The 15,041-nt window shown below is 35.5% G+C and overlaps 1 protein-coding gene across 1 annotated transcript in view; it reads right to left on the bottom strand.

Annotated features, from left to right (window-relative positions):
• TUBGCP3 (tubulin gamma complex associated protein 3) overlaps positions 1 to 15,041 on the bottom strand; it is a 220,043-nt gene that overhangs the window by 26,022 nt on the left and 178,980 nt on the right. The window contains exons 18-19 of the mRNA XM_007942386.2: positions 4,781 to 4,869; positions 4,527 to 4,658 (exon numbers count right to left, since the gene is read on the bottom strand). Of these exons, the coding sequence (XP_007940577.1) occupies positions 4,527 to 4,658; positions 4,781 to 4,869 (221 nt within the window). The remainder of the gene's footprint in view (positions 1 to 4,526; positions 4,659 to 4,780; positions 4,870 to 15,041) is intronic.

Genomic DNA, 15,041 nt, shown 5'->3' with positions numbered 1-15,041 from the left:
TACCTACATGGGATGTAATTAAAATTCTCTGCAATGAAGCAGCTATTTAATCAGCAATGTTGCTTTCACTTATAGAGGTGAGATTCTTCTGATGAGATAAAATTATTCTTAAAGAGTTTTAGTGTCATATTATAATTCACTGGCTTTCAGGAATTCCATGTTTTTTACAAATTCCTCTTGCCTAAAAAGTCTCTTAGGCACCCAAAATATGACCGAGGAAGAGCTGCCTCCTCAAAGTGGAGTAATGACATGGATGGCGTAAAGTTTTGGGGACCTTCCTTTCCTGATGAGGCACGACTCAAAATGAAATAGATTGGAATTGGCCATTTTGAACTAGGCAGTCATATATTCTCCTATACTGGGAATGACAAATTGAAAAGTAATGGTGTTACATTCACCATCAAAAAAGAACATTTCAGACTCTAACCTGAAATATGATGCTGTCAGTGATAGAATAATATCTATATGCCTACATGGGAGCTCTGGTTACATAATATCTAAAGCATTTGACTGCTAACCAGAAGGCTGGCAGTTCAAACCCACCAGCCACTCTTCAGAAGGAAGACTGGGCAATCAATCTACCTCCATAGTGACATTGCCTTGGAAACCCAAGGAGGGGTCACTATGAGTTGGATCTGACCTGACGGCAGTGAGTTTGGTTTTGGTTTTGGAAGACCAGTTAATATTACTATTATTCAAATTTATGCACCAACCATTAAAGCCAAAGACGAAGAAATTGAAGATTTTTATCAACTACTGCAATCTGAAATTGACCAAACATGCAATCAAGTGTATAGATAAATACTAATGAATGGAATGTGGAAGTTACAAAGAAGAAACATTGGTATGTGAAAAATATGGTCTTGGTGATAGAAATGACACTGGAGATTGCAAGACAGAATTTTGCAAGACCAATGACTTATTCATTGAAAATATCTTTTTTCAACATAAACAGTGACTACACATGTGGACCTCACCAGAAGGAATACAGAGGAATCAAATTGACCACATCTGTGGAAAGAGATGAAGGAGAAGCTCAATATCATCACTCAGAACAAGGCCAAGGGGCAAATGTGGAATAGATCATCAACTGCTCATATGCCAGCTCAAGTTGAAGCTCAAGAAAATTAAACAAGTCCATGAGAGCCAAAATATGAATTTGAGTATATCCCACTTCAATTTAGAGACCATCTCAAAAATAGATACCTTGCAATGAAATCTAATGACTGAAAAGCACACAAGTTTCGGGGTGACATCAAAGACACCACACATGAAGAATGCAAAAGGTCATTTAAAAGCCAAGTTTTAAAGAAAGAATAGACCAAAATAGATATCAGAAAAGAGACTCTGAAACTTGCTCTTAAATGTAGAGTAGCTAAAGTAAATAGAAGAGCTGAACAGAAGACTTCAAGGGTGGCTGGAGAAGACAAAGTATTATATTGCAATGTACAAAGACCTGGACCTAGAAAACCAAAAGAGAAGAACATGCTCAGCATTTCTCAAGCTGAAAGAACTGAAGAAAACTTTCAAGCCTTGAGATGTAATATCGAAGGACTCTATGGGCAAAATATTAAACAATGCAGGAAGCATCAAAAGTAGAAGGAATATAGTCACTGTACCAAAAAGAATGGTTCAACATTCTTGAAATGTTCAACCCTTTCAAGAAGTAGCATATGATTGAGAACTAATGGTATTAAAGGAAGGAGTCCAAGCTGTACTGAAGGAATTCATGGAAAACAAGGCTCCAGAAATTCACAATACCAGTTGAGATGCTTCAACAAATAGATGCCATGGTAGAAGTGTTCATTTATTTATGGTCAAAATTTGGAAGACAGTTACCTGGGCAACCTTCTAGAAGAGATCCATATTTATGCTCATTCCAAAGAAAGGGGATCCAACAAAAAGCAGAAATTATTGAATAACATCATTAGTATCACATGCTGAAAACTTGGAAGAAGATAATTAAAAAATGGTTGCAGCAGTATATAAACAGGGAATGGCCAGAAATTAGATTCAGAAGAGTACATGGAACGAGGGATATCATTGCTGATGTAAGATGGACCTTCGCTAACAGCTCAGAGTACCAGAAAATGTTTACCTATGTTTCACTGTGTGGATCATAACAAATTATGGATAATACTGTGAAGAATGGGAATTCCAGAACACATAATTGTGCTCATGAGGAACCTGTACATATCAGGAAGCAGGTGTTCATACAGAACAAGGGGATCCTGCATGGTTTAAAACCAGCAAAGGTGTTTGTAGAGTTGTATTCTTTCATCATTCTCATTTAATCTGTATTCTGAGTAAATAATCCAAGAAGCCAGACTATATGAAGAATGTGGAACTGGGACTGAAGGAAGATTCACTAATAACAGGTGATATGCCGCTGATACAACCTTGCTTGCTGAAAGCGAAGAGGATTTAAAGTACTCTTTAATGAAGATCAAAGACTACAACCCTCAATATGGATTATAAACATAATATGGATATTCAACATAAAGAAAACAGAAATCCTCACAGGTGGACCAATAAATAAGCAACATCATGATAAATGGAGAAAAGACTGAAATTGTCAAGGATTTAATTTTAGCTGGATCCATAATCAACATCTATGGAAGCAGCAGTTAAGAAGAAAAACTGATCTATTTGAATTATGGTGTTAGTGAAAAATATTGAAAATACCAAGGACTGGCAGAACAAACAAATCTGTCTCAAAATACGAGAATGCTCTTTAAAAGCGAGGACAACAACATTTTAGTATGTAGGCAGATAAACTTAACTTTATTATACTCACAATAGTGAATTCCTCTAGCATAGGAATGATGTCCTATTTGTTATTATAGCAACATCTATAATACCATAATGAAGATGCTTATCTATATTTATTAAATAGATAAATGTATAAACTGGCAATCAGTTCTGAGAAATTCTCAAACTTTCTATAATTTCAATGAGATAAAGACTAAGCTTACTAGTAGTAATAAGAGGATGGAAGGCCCAAAGCCTGAGATTTACATTTCTTAAATTATATTCAAAGTACTTTAAATGATTTTTGTGCCATTATTTCAATTCCTTTATAAAAACATATAGATATGTTCCATATAGAAACATCTTTGATCTGAGCAATTTTACTACACATAGGATTGATAACTGTAATAATGGAATTCAGCATATCGAAATACCTATTTTCTTAACCATGGCTGGCCAATCTAAATATATCAAATTTAGAAAAAAAGCCCTAAAGTAATGCTTTTTTCCATGAAAGAACCCTTGAAGAGACTGAAAAGTTTACTCTGAAGCAGACCTCTGCAAGCCTGACCTTTCTTTGAAGTCTTAAATTCAATTTCAAAAATGAACTCGACTTTTGCCTCTTACCTAACAATATATTTGTTTCAAGTGAAAGCAGCATGTTCTTTTATCCCAGAATTTTGAATAAAATTCACACTCAGGAAGATTTGCCATATGTAACATTCAGCTTTGGAAACAGAAGCCCATAAAAGAAAAGAATGTTAACAAAACAGGGCAAGAGACTATTTAGAATTTATCTAAATAAGCATTCTATTTTGTAACCCAGGTAGCCAGATACCACCTTAATGAAAGTAAAAAATAGAAAAGTCTATTACCCCTAGATTAAGAAAATAAAAATATAACTTGATGGGTTCTAGATTTCTTTACATTACTCTGTTGAATTTTCATGTAGTTTGTTTTGTTCTTATATAGCTTTGCTTATTCTGTTCAGATACTACCTTTCACCAACACAAAACCATCAATTTATGATCACTTGATCCATCAAAGAAGATAGCTTTAAAATTATTTTTAATTATGAACAATTCAATAAGAAATTATTACACCTAGGTAATAAATAGGAGTTCTGGTGGCATAGTGCCTAAGGCATCTGACTGCTAACCAGAAGGCTGGCGGTTCAAACCCACCTGCCACTCCTTGGAAGAAGATGAGGCAATCTACTTCCGTAGTGATACCACCTTGAAAACCCACGGAGGGGTCATTATGACTCAGATCTAACTTAACAGCAGGGAGCTTGGTTTTGGTTTTTTGGAGGTAATGAATAGATACTTTTAAAAGACTGTTACCTTTATCATTTATATATATATTTTAGACATTTTAGAGCATGTTCTCCTTGTTTCAGCACTACTGTTCCACTTCTGTTCAGAAATAGTGTAGCTAGAGCATAAACTTCTAATAAAAGTGTTTTAATTACTACTAATCCGGCTACAAGGAGCTCTGGTGATACAGTGGTTAAAGCATTTGAAAAAAAGTTTGGCAGTTCAAATGTACCAGTCGCTCCAGGGGAGAAAATTGTGGTAGTCTGTTTCCATAAACATTTATAGCCTTGGAAACTCAACAGGATATTTCTAATCTGTCCTATGCATTGCTACAAATCAGAACTGACTCCATGGCAGTAGGTAACGTGGCTGCATCAAGTTATTTCCATTTGATAGAAAACCAAGAAAAGAAGAATGTTATTATTTCATTCAAGGCTGTAAAACAAGGAAGAGTCTTACTCTGGAGTCACTGTCCAGCAGACATCGAGAAATGATGGTATCTAAGAAAACCTCATGTGCTGCAATAATGTGATCCAGATCTTGAGCTTGCTGTACTTTGTTCCAAAGTTCATCCCAAGAACACTCAAGCACCTAGAAGACAATTCAAAACCTTTGAATAAGTTCATGTTCATCCCAATATAAAACAAGACATTTAGGAAATAAGTAAGAAATGACTTATTTAAACTAAAATCAACAGGATGATTAAAATGTACCTCAAATGTAATGTAATACTGCATTTGATGAATGAAATGGACCATTTCAGAAGCCAGAATGTGACACTGATGCAGCACCCCAGAAAACTCTGTAAGAGAAGCCAAAGAATTTATGTTAAACATAAAATGAAAATATATTTTTAAACAAACACAATGTTATTCCTCTTATTTATCTGAAATTTATCTTTCAAAAAACTCACTTTAATTCTTGAATCCTTAAAACTGGAGACAACCTCTCCATAATCAATTTCTGTGCCAATCAAGTTAAACAAAGATTTAGCTGTCTAATCAAGTGGTATTATATTACTTTAAAATATAAGAACCTAATAAAGAATGGCATGAAACAACCATAATTGTATTTCAAAGTTAAAGACAAAAATTTTATTTTACAATAATGTAGTGTCTTGAATAAATATAAGATCTATTTTATTGTTTCTTTACAATTAGTCTACCTACTGAGGATGAAACACTTATTACTGTCCAGCTATTTGAGAGATAAAAATGACATTTCTTTAAGGAACTGAAATGTGACCTTATCACTGAGAGAAATATGAACCTTTGAAAGAGGTTAAGGGTGAGTTCAGACTCTGCTCTTATTCTTCATGAGATTATGAAACCATCAAAAGGTTTGAAGGTCACCACCAGACAGCAATTCTCTGCCAGTACTTTTAATTTTTTGTTCAAAGATGATACCAGAGTATTATGTTACACGAATGTATATGATGGTTCAAATCAAAGATAAGCTATCAGAGGAATGATTATAAGAAAATTTTAATACAGATCAGATTTAATGTATTTTTATTACCTCTTCAAATGCTTTTAATAAGCTACCTAAACAGAAATATAGATAGTGAGATATTTGTTGCTGCATGGAGTTATTCAAAAAAGCTGCCTTGTCACTTTGTGAGAGTAATGATTAAGTGAAATATATAAACTGGAATGTAACTACACTGGCAATATATAAAACCAAAAAACCAAACTCACTGCCATCAAGTTGGATCCAACTCATAGTGACCCCTCCTTGGGTTTCCGAGGCAGTATCACTACAGAAATAGATTGCCCAACCTTCCTTCTGAGGAGTGGCTGGTGGGTTTGAACCACCAGTCTTCTGGTTAGCAGTCAAATGCCTTAAGCACTACGCCACCAGAGCCCCTTGGCAATATATACTTTAAATAATATTCCTTTCTAAAAGTTAAGAATCAATGACATTGTAGTGATTTTGCTATTTTGGTTTAACAGGTATTATTTGGTTGTTGTTGTTGTTATGTGCCGTCAAGTCAGCCCTGACTCATAGCGACCCCTCCTTGGGTTTCCGAGGCAGTATCACTACAGAAGTAGGATTGCCCAACCTCCTTCCGAGGAGTGGCTGGTGGGTTTGAACCGCCAGCCTTCTGGTGAGCAGGCAAGTGTCTTAGCCACTATGCTACCAGAGCTACAGAAATAGAGATGGGGAGAGAGGTGAGGAAAGATGAGAGGGAGAGAGGCTATCAGAAGGGAAGAAAGCGAGAGAGGTGAGAGGAAGGAGGTGGGGGAAGATTATTGTAAGCCTTGTAAAAATCTACATTCTTAAACAGATGACCAAACACATATAAGCATAAAGATATACTTAAATTATATAAATACTGAACAAAAGTACAGATTATATTAACAAGTACTAAAATACTCTGATTTTGAGGAAATGTACAGTTTTATAGATATGAGCTATATATCTGGAAAATGATAAGGAGAAAAGAATGTAGAAAGAGGACATTATTCAGATTCCAAATATTTTATCTTCATCAAGGAGCTGGAATTCTACAAAGGGTCAGGAAAAGACAGTTATTCCAAGTATTTACCCAAAGAATCTTGAAGTACATGATGATAGAAAGGAAGTAGTGGCAATGCTATATATGAGCACGTTTCTTGTGAGAAATTTAAAGGTATGATTATTTTTCTTCTTCCTTACCAAAACTTAAATGAAACTTGTATAGTCAATTAAAAAAAAGATGCTAAAAAAATAAATTTCAAAACACAAAAAAAGCATTTTATTTCAAGGAGGTAACAGAGATTGATTGATTGATTGATTGATTGATTTATTGATTGATTGATTGATTGATACATAATGACTGAATCCATAATGTACACATTTGGGTTGAAATAATTTTTTAAAAGGAGTGATAATAACACACTGTTCCTCAGGTGAAAATACAAACAACTTGGCAATTAACAGCGTCATAAAGGTAAAAGGCCTAATAATGAACAGTGTCTAGAAGTAATTTTCCCCACATGCAAAAAGCCAGTCCTAAACAGGGCATCTAAACCAAAACATGCCTACATAGTAACATTGGGAGAGTAAGTTCATTCCAGGACCTCATAGTGTTTCATTTTCCAAATACTATCACCTATTTTTTAAAGACTTACTCAAAATTTACTTAAAAAGATCAAGAACTCCACCTGTTCCTTGTGAAGCAAAAGATCTCTAATACAGCAAATATCTACAACCAGAGATATAATCTTACCTATGTAACTATTAAAAAAAAAAAAAAAAAAAAAACAACTTCAACTGTCCTTCAGATCAATAGTGCATCTGCCTATTATTCTGCCTATTACCAAAGACTTTCCTCTAAGACAACCATCTCAAAATATCAGGCTTGTGTCCCAAGCATAGCTAACTTCTTTTATATTGTTATACATCTATAACTCACTTAAATACTCAACCAAAAACAACTCTCACATTTCATTTGTAAACCTAGACTGAAGAATGTACTTCTCCCTACTGGAAACTATAAAAGGGGGCTAGATTCTTAGTTTAATCCTCAAAGTTTATTTAACTAAAATGAATACTGTATTTTTCAAATGTAAAACAGTATAACAAGATGCTGTTTTAAGTGATATCCAGCTATATTACACTTTCAGCTTCTAAGAGAAATAGCTACCATTTATAACTATATTTTAGGTTCACCCAGAGCTTGAATACAGGACCGTATCTCCCCCTCCCCTAGCAAAGCCCCTGCAGTAACAAGGGGGGAGGGGCGTAGGCTACCCTCTTCAATCAATGGCCGATGATGAGTATTCTAAAGTTAGATAGTCTTACCTATACAACTGTCTAGAGTAGATTTAAAGCTTTCAACATGGGTATAGGAGTGTACACATATTGGTTCTCAAGATCTTTCTGGAACGTAACTTGACTTCTCTGTAGTGTGGCAAACAGTTATACGAAATAGTTTAGATACCATTTATGGAAGATTTTTTTTTTTTTTTTAATGCCCTTAATTTTATCATAGATTTCTGGTGGGCTTTTTTATTGGGAAACAAATTTATTGTCTTTACAAGTTATATATAATGATATTCAGATCTCACAATGATATCCAATGTCTCCGAATCTATCATTCTCTACAAACATGTTACATATTTTCCTGAAATAATACTGTTTTACTCTTATTCGTAGTGAATGTCACCTATTTTGCACTGGAGAGACATCTACATCATTTATACTTATCAAGGTTGGCATTTTTCTATCAGAGAAAGTTTAACATCACTGTGGGTTCATCATATACTCCTTCTGGTAGATGACATAAACAATGTTCAGTAGGCACTATTTCTGGGCGAATGTGTATTTGTTAGAGAAGGACAACAGGAACATTTTTATACCTACTACTCTCCAGTTTTTAGCTCCAAGTCAATCTTCTATACATAATAAAAGAAATTATACAATTCCATGAACATTCAAGTTTTTATTGTTCTTGTTATTCTATGTTACTTGAAGTCTTTGGAGTTTTTCTCATGGAGTCATATTCACAATCAGTTCAACAGCATTTGGATAAAGGGTTGTTTTTTAATAGATTGTCATACATTTTTTGCTAACCTTTTTACATTTTATTTTTGAGATCCCTCATAAATCAGGATTTTCTTTATCTTTGGTGTTAAGACATTTTGAAAATACATACATGGTGATTAAATCATGAATTCTGTTTTACAATTCTATTTTCTTAAGTACACAACTTCACCACTACTGACTAATTTTCTAGATTCATTAATATCACCCACATTTGGAAATGAAAATACAAGTGAATGGCCACAAAACAAAAAACATTTATTTAAAAAATCATCATTGTGCAATCTTGTGTATCAACCAAAAAATGAATGGGATTCAACCTGTTAGTCTTCAATGCTGTCTAGCAATCCTTTTTCTCTCCCTTATTATGAAACTGCTGTTTTCAGCCTACTCTAAAACCCTTGATCCCACGACCATCTTCTCTCACATTTTCAGAAGGTGACCGACCACCTTCCTTACATGTCATGAAGTCAAAAAGCTATCAGGTGGGAACTACTTCATCCATCATCTTGTCATCAAACCTATAAACTTAATAGCATGCCCCTCTAAGGCTAAGCCCCCATTTATATGTTCTGAAAGCCTTCTCTTCCTTTCTACCTTTCTCCAATGACTTTTCAACTACTACTTCCTTCTTCCCACCAGCTTTTAAAATTAGTGTTTAAACAAATTCTCCAGCTATTGCCCTCATTCTTTCTGCTTCACAGCATATGTCACTGCCAGTAAGAGTAGTTAATACTCATTGTCTTCATTTATTTACATTCCCTTTCATAACTCACTGGAAAGTATATAACTATCTTTGTTATAAAATCCTAAACAGCTTTTATTTCTTACCAAATTTGATATCTTGACAATTTTTGCCAAATTTGATCTTTCCCTCCTCCTTGATATACTTTTTTCCTTAGCTTCAGACAAACTATACTCTCCCACTACTCTGTCCACCTTTCTAGTTGTTTCTCCTCATCTTCATCTCCTTTATGAAGTCCTCTTCCACTTTCCTTTGCTCCCATATCTTTTTCTTTTCTGACTTTATTTTTGGGTGACCTCGTTCAATCCCATGGCTTCAAGTTTCATCTAAGCTAAGACATCTAAAATCTTTTTGTCCAGATCTGTCTTAGCTTCAGATCAATCTAACCACCTCACATGTATCTTAAATGTCTCATCCAAACTTGCCCCTTCTTCCAGTGTTTCCCATTGTAGTAAATGACATCATCATCCACCAAGTTTCTCAAGTCAAAGACCCAGATTTCAATCTTGGCTCTACTTCCTCATCTCTCTGCATTCAATCCTACTGGTTCCACCGTCTACACCTCTTTCTCAAAACCATTTCCCTCCAACCACACTGCTGCTGTAGTAATGAAATCTAACACCTCACAGTTATTAGCATTGATTTGTCTGTCAATCTCTATTCTTGACTTTTCCTTGGATTCATTTTTCTCAATGTTATTAGAAGGGTTTTTGTGAAACATAGGTCACTTGTGATGGTTAAGGTAGTGTGTCAACTTGGCTGGCCATGATTCTCAGTAGTTTGGCAGTTACATGTTGTTGTTGTTGTTGCTGTTGCTGTTATGGGCCATCGAGTCAGACCCTACTCATAGCAACCTCTCCTTGGGTTTCCGAGGCAGTATCACTATGGAAGTAGATTGCCCAACCAGCCTTCTGGTTAGCAGTCAAGTGCCTTAGGCACTATGCTACCAGAGCTCCTTGGCAGTTATATAATGATGTCAAAAACTCACTGCCATGGAGTCAATTCTGACTCACAGCAACTCCCATAGAGTTTCCAAGGCTGTAAATCTTTACGGAAGCAGACTGCCTCATCTTTCTCCTATGGAGTGGCTGGTGGGATCGAACCACCTTTTGGTTAACAGCCAAATGTCTTAACTACTGCACCATCGGAGCACCTTACATTATCACAGTGTATAATAATTTTTTGTTTAAATATCAATCTTGTCTTAACAGGCAATAAACTTTACATAACAAGGAACTTGTTCATCTTATCTGTCATTAGACCAGCAACAGGCAGGCATAACAATGTAGACCTTCAATAATTATTTATTGCATGAATGAGTGAGTTAGACAGTCCAAATTAAAGTAGATCGTCTGTGCATTCATTTATATCTTGATTATTCAAGCTCACATCCTTGTCAAAAGGTTTCCATGACTAAGGTCAATTTAACAACAATGTAATTATAGGTATTCCTTCCTTTGATAGCTTTAAAGTACTACCAAATCATAGTTTCTTCTAGAAAAATCACCTTCTGTCTAAAATCCCCTTATCAAATATAACAATAGAAGACAGTATCTTTAATGACATTCTTTTATAATAAAGGCTGTGGCTGCTTTGAAGACACTGTCTATTGAAAATGAATCTGATAAGATAATTCATATAGTAAAAGTCTGAAACCCCTAAAATACAAGAATTCTTTTTCTTTATCATGCAAGAAGTCGAATGCTATATGCTATAAATATTTCTGAACTTCTAAAATATCTAATTAAGGTCTCTGATGACTATTAATTCACAAGTAGGCTTAATTCCCAAGGTACAACTCAGTCATTTAATTCTTTAAAAATACAACTTATACACAAAATACCCATTGAATCTCTTTAACCAGAGCCTTGAGAATACATTTTAAACATTTATATACAGCACTTTTCTTTTTACAGTGGACGAAAGAGTAACCATACAATTACAATGGTCCCAAAAGCAAAGCAACATTTACATTCAGGTTCAATAAATACATAAATAAAATGTATCTCATCCTAGGTTAACCTGAACAGTGGATAGTTTTTATATACAAAATTAAGAATGACCATTAGTGCCTTGAGTTAGAATCATTTGTAATTCTTTACTGCCCTCTAAAGGCTGTTAAAACAACTTCAAGTATGGTATTAAAAAGAACTCCCAGGGAACAGATACATTTAAAGCATGCATCCCTTGGAGCAATTGACCACAGGGCACCAGAGGGGCAACATTCGCACGGAGGAAATGCAGGGCATGTAGGAGTGCATACCTATGAGGGGCTGGGGGTGGAGGGAGGTTTACGGAGCTGGGAGGAGAGGAGATTGGGTTAGTGTTGGGATGGTAAATGGGGTATAAAACTAAATCTACACGTAATGTTGAATGTAAAGCAAACTCTGCTCTGTAAACTTGCACCTAAAGCACAATTAAAAAAATTGACTTCGAATAACAAGTAGAACACTTAATTTCATTATTAAACACAATGCTACTTAAATCAAGTATGTGAAAAATAAAACAAAGCATTTTGTACACAAATTATTCAGATCTTAGACAATTCATATCCCAGAAATTGTGGGGGTTTTTTGTTTGTTTGTTTAAGGAATTAGTAACAGCTCTCATAAAATTAGTTTTAAGTGATATTTTGGTGGGATGTTCAGATTTAGAAAAAAAAAACAAAACCTCACTTATCCCTTTTTTTTTCTATAAACGTTAACCACAATTGTTATTCTCTTGTTTAAGTGAAATTCCCTAATTTAGAAGCATAGATACAGTACTAAAGAGAATAAAAGGTCAAATGATTAGCACTTTTTATAAATCCAGATTCAGATTTTGCAGTAAAGTGACTTGTACTTTCTATTCTCTTTGAAGATAACTACTGACTAGATCCTAAATAACTCTTTGCTCATAATACCTTAGTTGCAATTTGAAAATCACTGCTAGAACTATTGGGTCCAGCGCTTCCCTATTCCTGTTAAATCTGCATAAGCAACACAGATGTCTGTGCTAAGTGGTCTTTCTCCCCAGTAACAACTCAGGTTTGAATTTGAATCTCTTAAGAATAGGTCTGATTATGGGATCTTAAATCACATCTGTCACCCTAGCTAGAAAAAAGTCTGAAAAATGTACATTTTAGTTTTTGGTCTCTTCAGTACAAGAAAACACCAATAGGAAACAGATGAATAGCAAACTAACTTACTGTTCTACCTCCCTCTCGCTTAACCATACTGCTTTCTTCTTTTTATTCTCTCTTTATTTCTCCTTTATATTTTGCCTATCCTTAGTGGCACAGTGCCTAAGGCATTTGACTAATAACCAGAAGATTGGCAGTTCAAACCCACCAGCCATTCCACGGAAGAAAGACAGGGCAACCTACTTCCATTAATATTTACCACCTTGGAAACTCAATGGGGGTCACTAGGACTCAGAAATGACTCAATGGCTGTGGGTTTGGTTTTTAGTGACAAATAGTAAGCAGTATGGACAATGGTAAAAATACTATAAAATGGAAAAAGGCAGGGTTATCACAAATTTGTTTTGGCCCAAATAAAGGATCTTTTACTGAAAATCACTGCCTGCACTTGCGTGATATTAAGCTCTGGTAGCATAGTGGCTATGGCACTTGACTGCTAACCAGAAGGCTGGCGGTTCAAATCCACCAGCCACTCCTCGGAAGGAAGATGGGGCAATCTATTTCCGTAGTGATACTGCCTGGGAAACCCAAGGAGGGGCCGCTATGAGTCGGGTCCAACTCAACGGCAAACAACAACAACAACAACATTCTTTGCACCATTTGAGTTATGTAGACTGTTGGTATCAAATTTTAGATTCAACCATAATTGTGGTTATAATTACACTGTAATCAGTGTAAAAGATTAAACTGATGCTGTATTAAACTGAAAAAATTTCTGTTTGCAGAAAGGTATGTTGTTGTTATGTGCCATGGAGTTGGACCCAACTCATAGCAACCCCTCCTTGGGTTTCCAAGGCAGTATCACTACAGAAGTAGGTTACCCAACCTTCCTTCATAGGAGTGGCTGGTGGGTTTGAATCGCCAGCCTTCTAGTTAGCAGTCAAGAACCTCAGGCACTACGCTGAACCAAACCCACTGCCATCACATCAAGTCAATTCTCACTCACAATGACCTTTAGTACAGAGTATAAATGTCCCATAAGGTTTCCAAGGCTGTAAATCTTTACGGAAGCAGACTACCTCATCTTTCTCCCATGGAACAGCTGGTGAGTTTGAATGGTGAACTTTTCGTATGCTTTTAACCACTACAACACCAGAGCTCCTACAGAAACATCAGTGGGGCAGATATTTGAAATTAGTGAAATAAATGTAATTATTACTGAAAGAATGACTGAAATTTCATTTTTCCATGTGAAGCAGTAACAGATACTTTATAGTACATAAGAAAGCAAGATATCCTTAAAGAGAAGAAGCTGTACTGTATGTTATTACAGATACACATGCAAAAGAATTGCCTACCTAAGAAATGTCAAACAATGCAATCGACCGCTGGATAAATTGTCAAATCATTTGGAAGTGATAACGTCTCTTATTCAACAGGATTACTTTTTGGAGACTGTTAAAGTATTGTGTCAGCTTAACTTGTAACTATTACTCTTTCTTGGTGATATACATATAATGATGATGCATCTTACAAGTGACATTGTTTTAGATTTAATGAAATATAATTTAAAAATAAGTTAAGATTTTCTCTTTAAAATTTTCATATATACACACACATACCTATCTTTATATATAGATAGATAGATAGATAATAAGTAGTCCTCAGTAACAATACATATATAAAACTTTTTATATATGTCTGTTTTAAATGTCTAACACTGAAGCACAGCCTATTTCTAAAGACAGAATAAAAGGCCAAATGATTATCATTTTTCACAAATCCAACCACCTTCAGATTCTGGAGTAAAGTGATGCACATTCTACTCTCTTCGGAGAAGACTGCAGAATAACCAAAACCAAACCCACTACCATCATGTTGATTCCAATTCTGCAGGACAGAGAACTGGCTCACAGGGTTTCCAAGGCTGTAAAAATCTTTACAGAAGCAGAATGCCACATCTTTCTCCTGCATAGTGGCTGGCGGGTTCTAACTGCCAAACTTTTTGGTTAGCAGCCCAGCCCTTTAACCAGTATGCCTACCACAGCTCCTTGACTACTGAATAAACTCTGAATAACTTTAATCTACTGTTAAAAATTTTTTTAAGGACTTTAACATGTTGTTTTAGGCACCTTCAACAAGAAAGAAGCATCTGCTCATCTGGCTGAAGTTGTTTGTACCTGTAAAAAAGCACTGCTCAAACCAAATTCACTGCTATCAAGTCAATTCCAACGCATCGTAACCCCCACTGGGTTTCCGAGACAATAAATCTTTACAGAAGTAGACTGCCTCATTTTCCATCTGCAGAGTGGCTGGTAGGTTTCAACTGTGAACTTTCTGGTTAGCAGTCAAATGCCTTAGGCACTAAGCTACCAGAGGGCGTTAAAAAATGTTTTTTAAAAAAGCACTGAGTGAGGCGGGGCAAGATGGCGGACTAGGCAGAAGGATTGCACAGACCCTCTTCAACAAAGAAAAGGGAAACCAATTACCACAGACACAGAAGATAATCTTGGACCCCTGAGCCTTGAAGGAAAGGATGCAGATTTGGACTAAACCCCAACTAGCAGAAGAATTTGCGTGA

Source organism: Orycteropus afer, unplaced genomic scaffold, assembly GCF_000298275.1.
Source record: "Orycteropus afer afer isolate SDZICR_OR568_19922 unplaced genomic scaffold, OryAfe1.0 scaffold00089, whole genome shotgun sequence".
Lineage (NCBI taxonomy): Eukaryota > Metazoa > Chordata > Mammalia > Tubulidentata > Orycteropodidae > Orycteropus > Orycteropus afer.
This window is presented reverse-complemented; position numbering and strand designations above follow the sequence as displayed.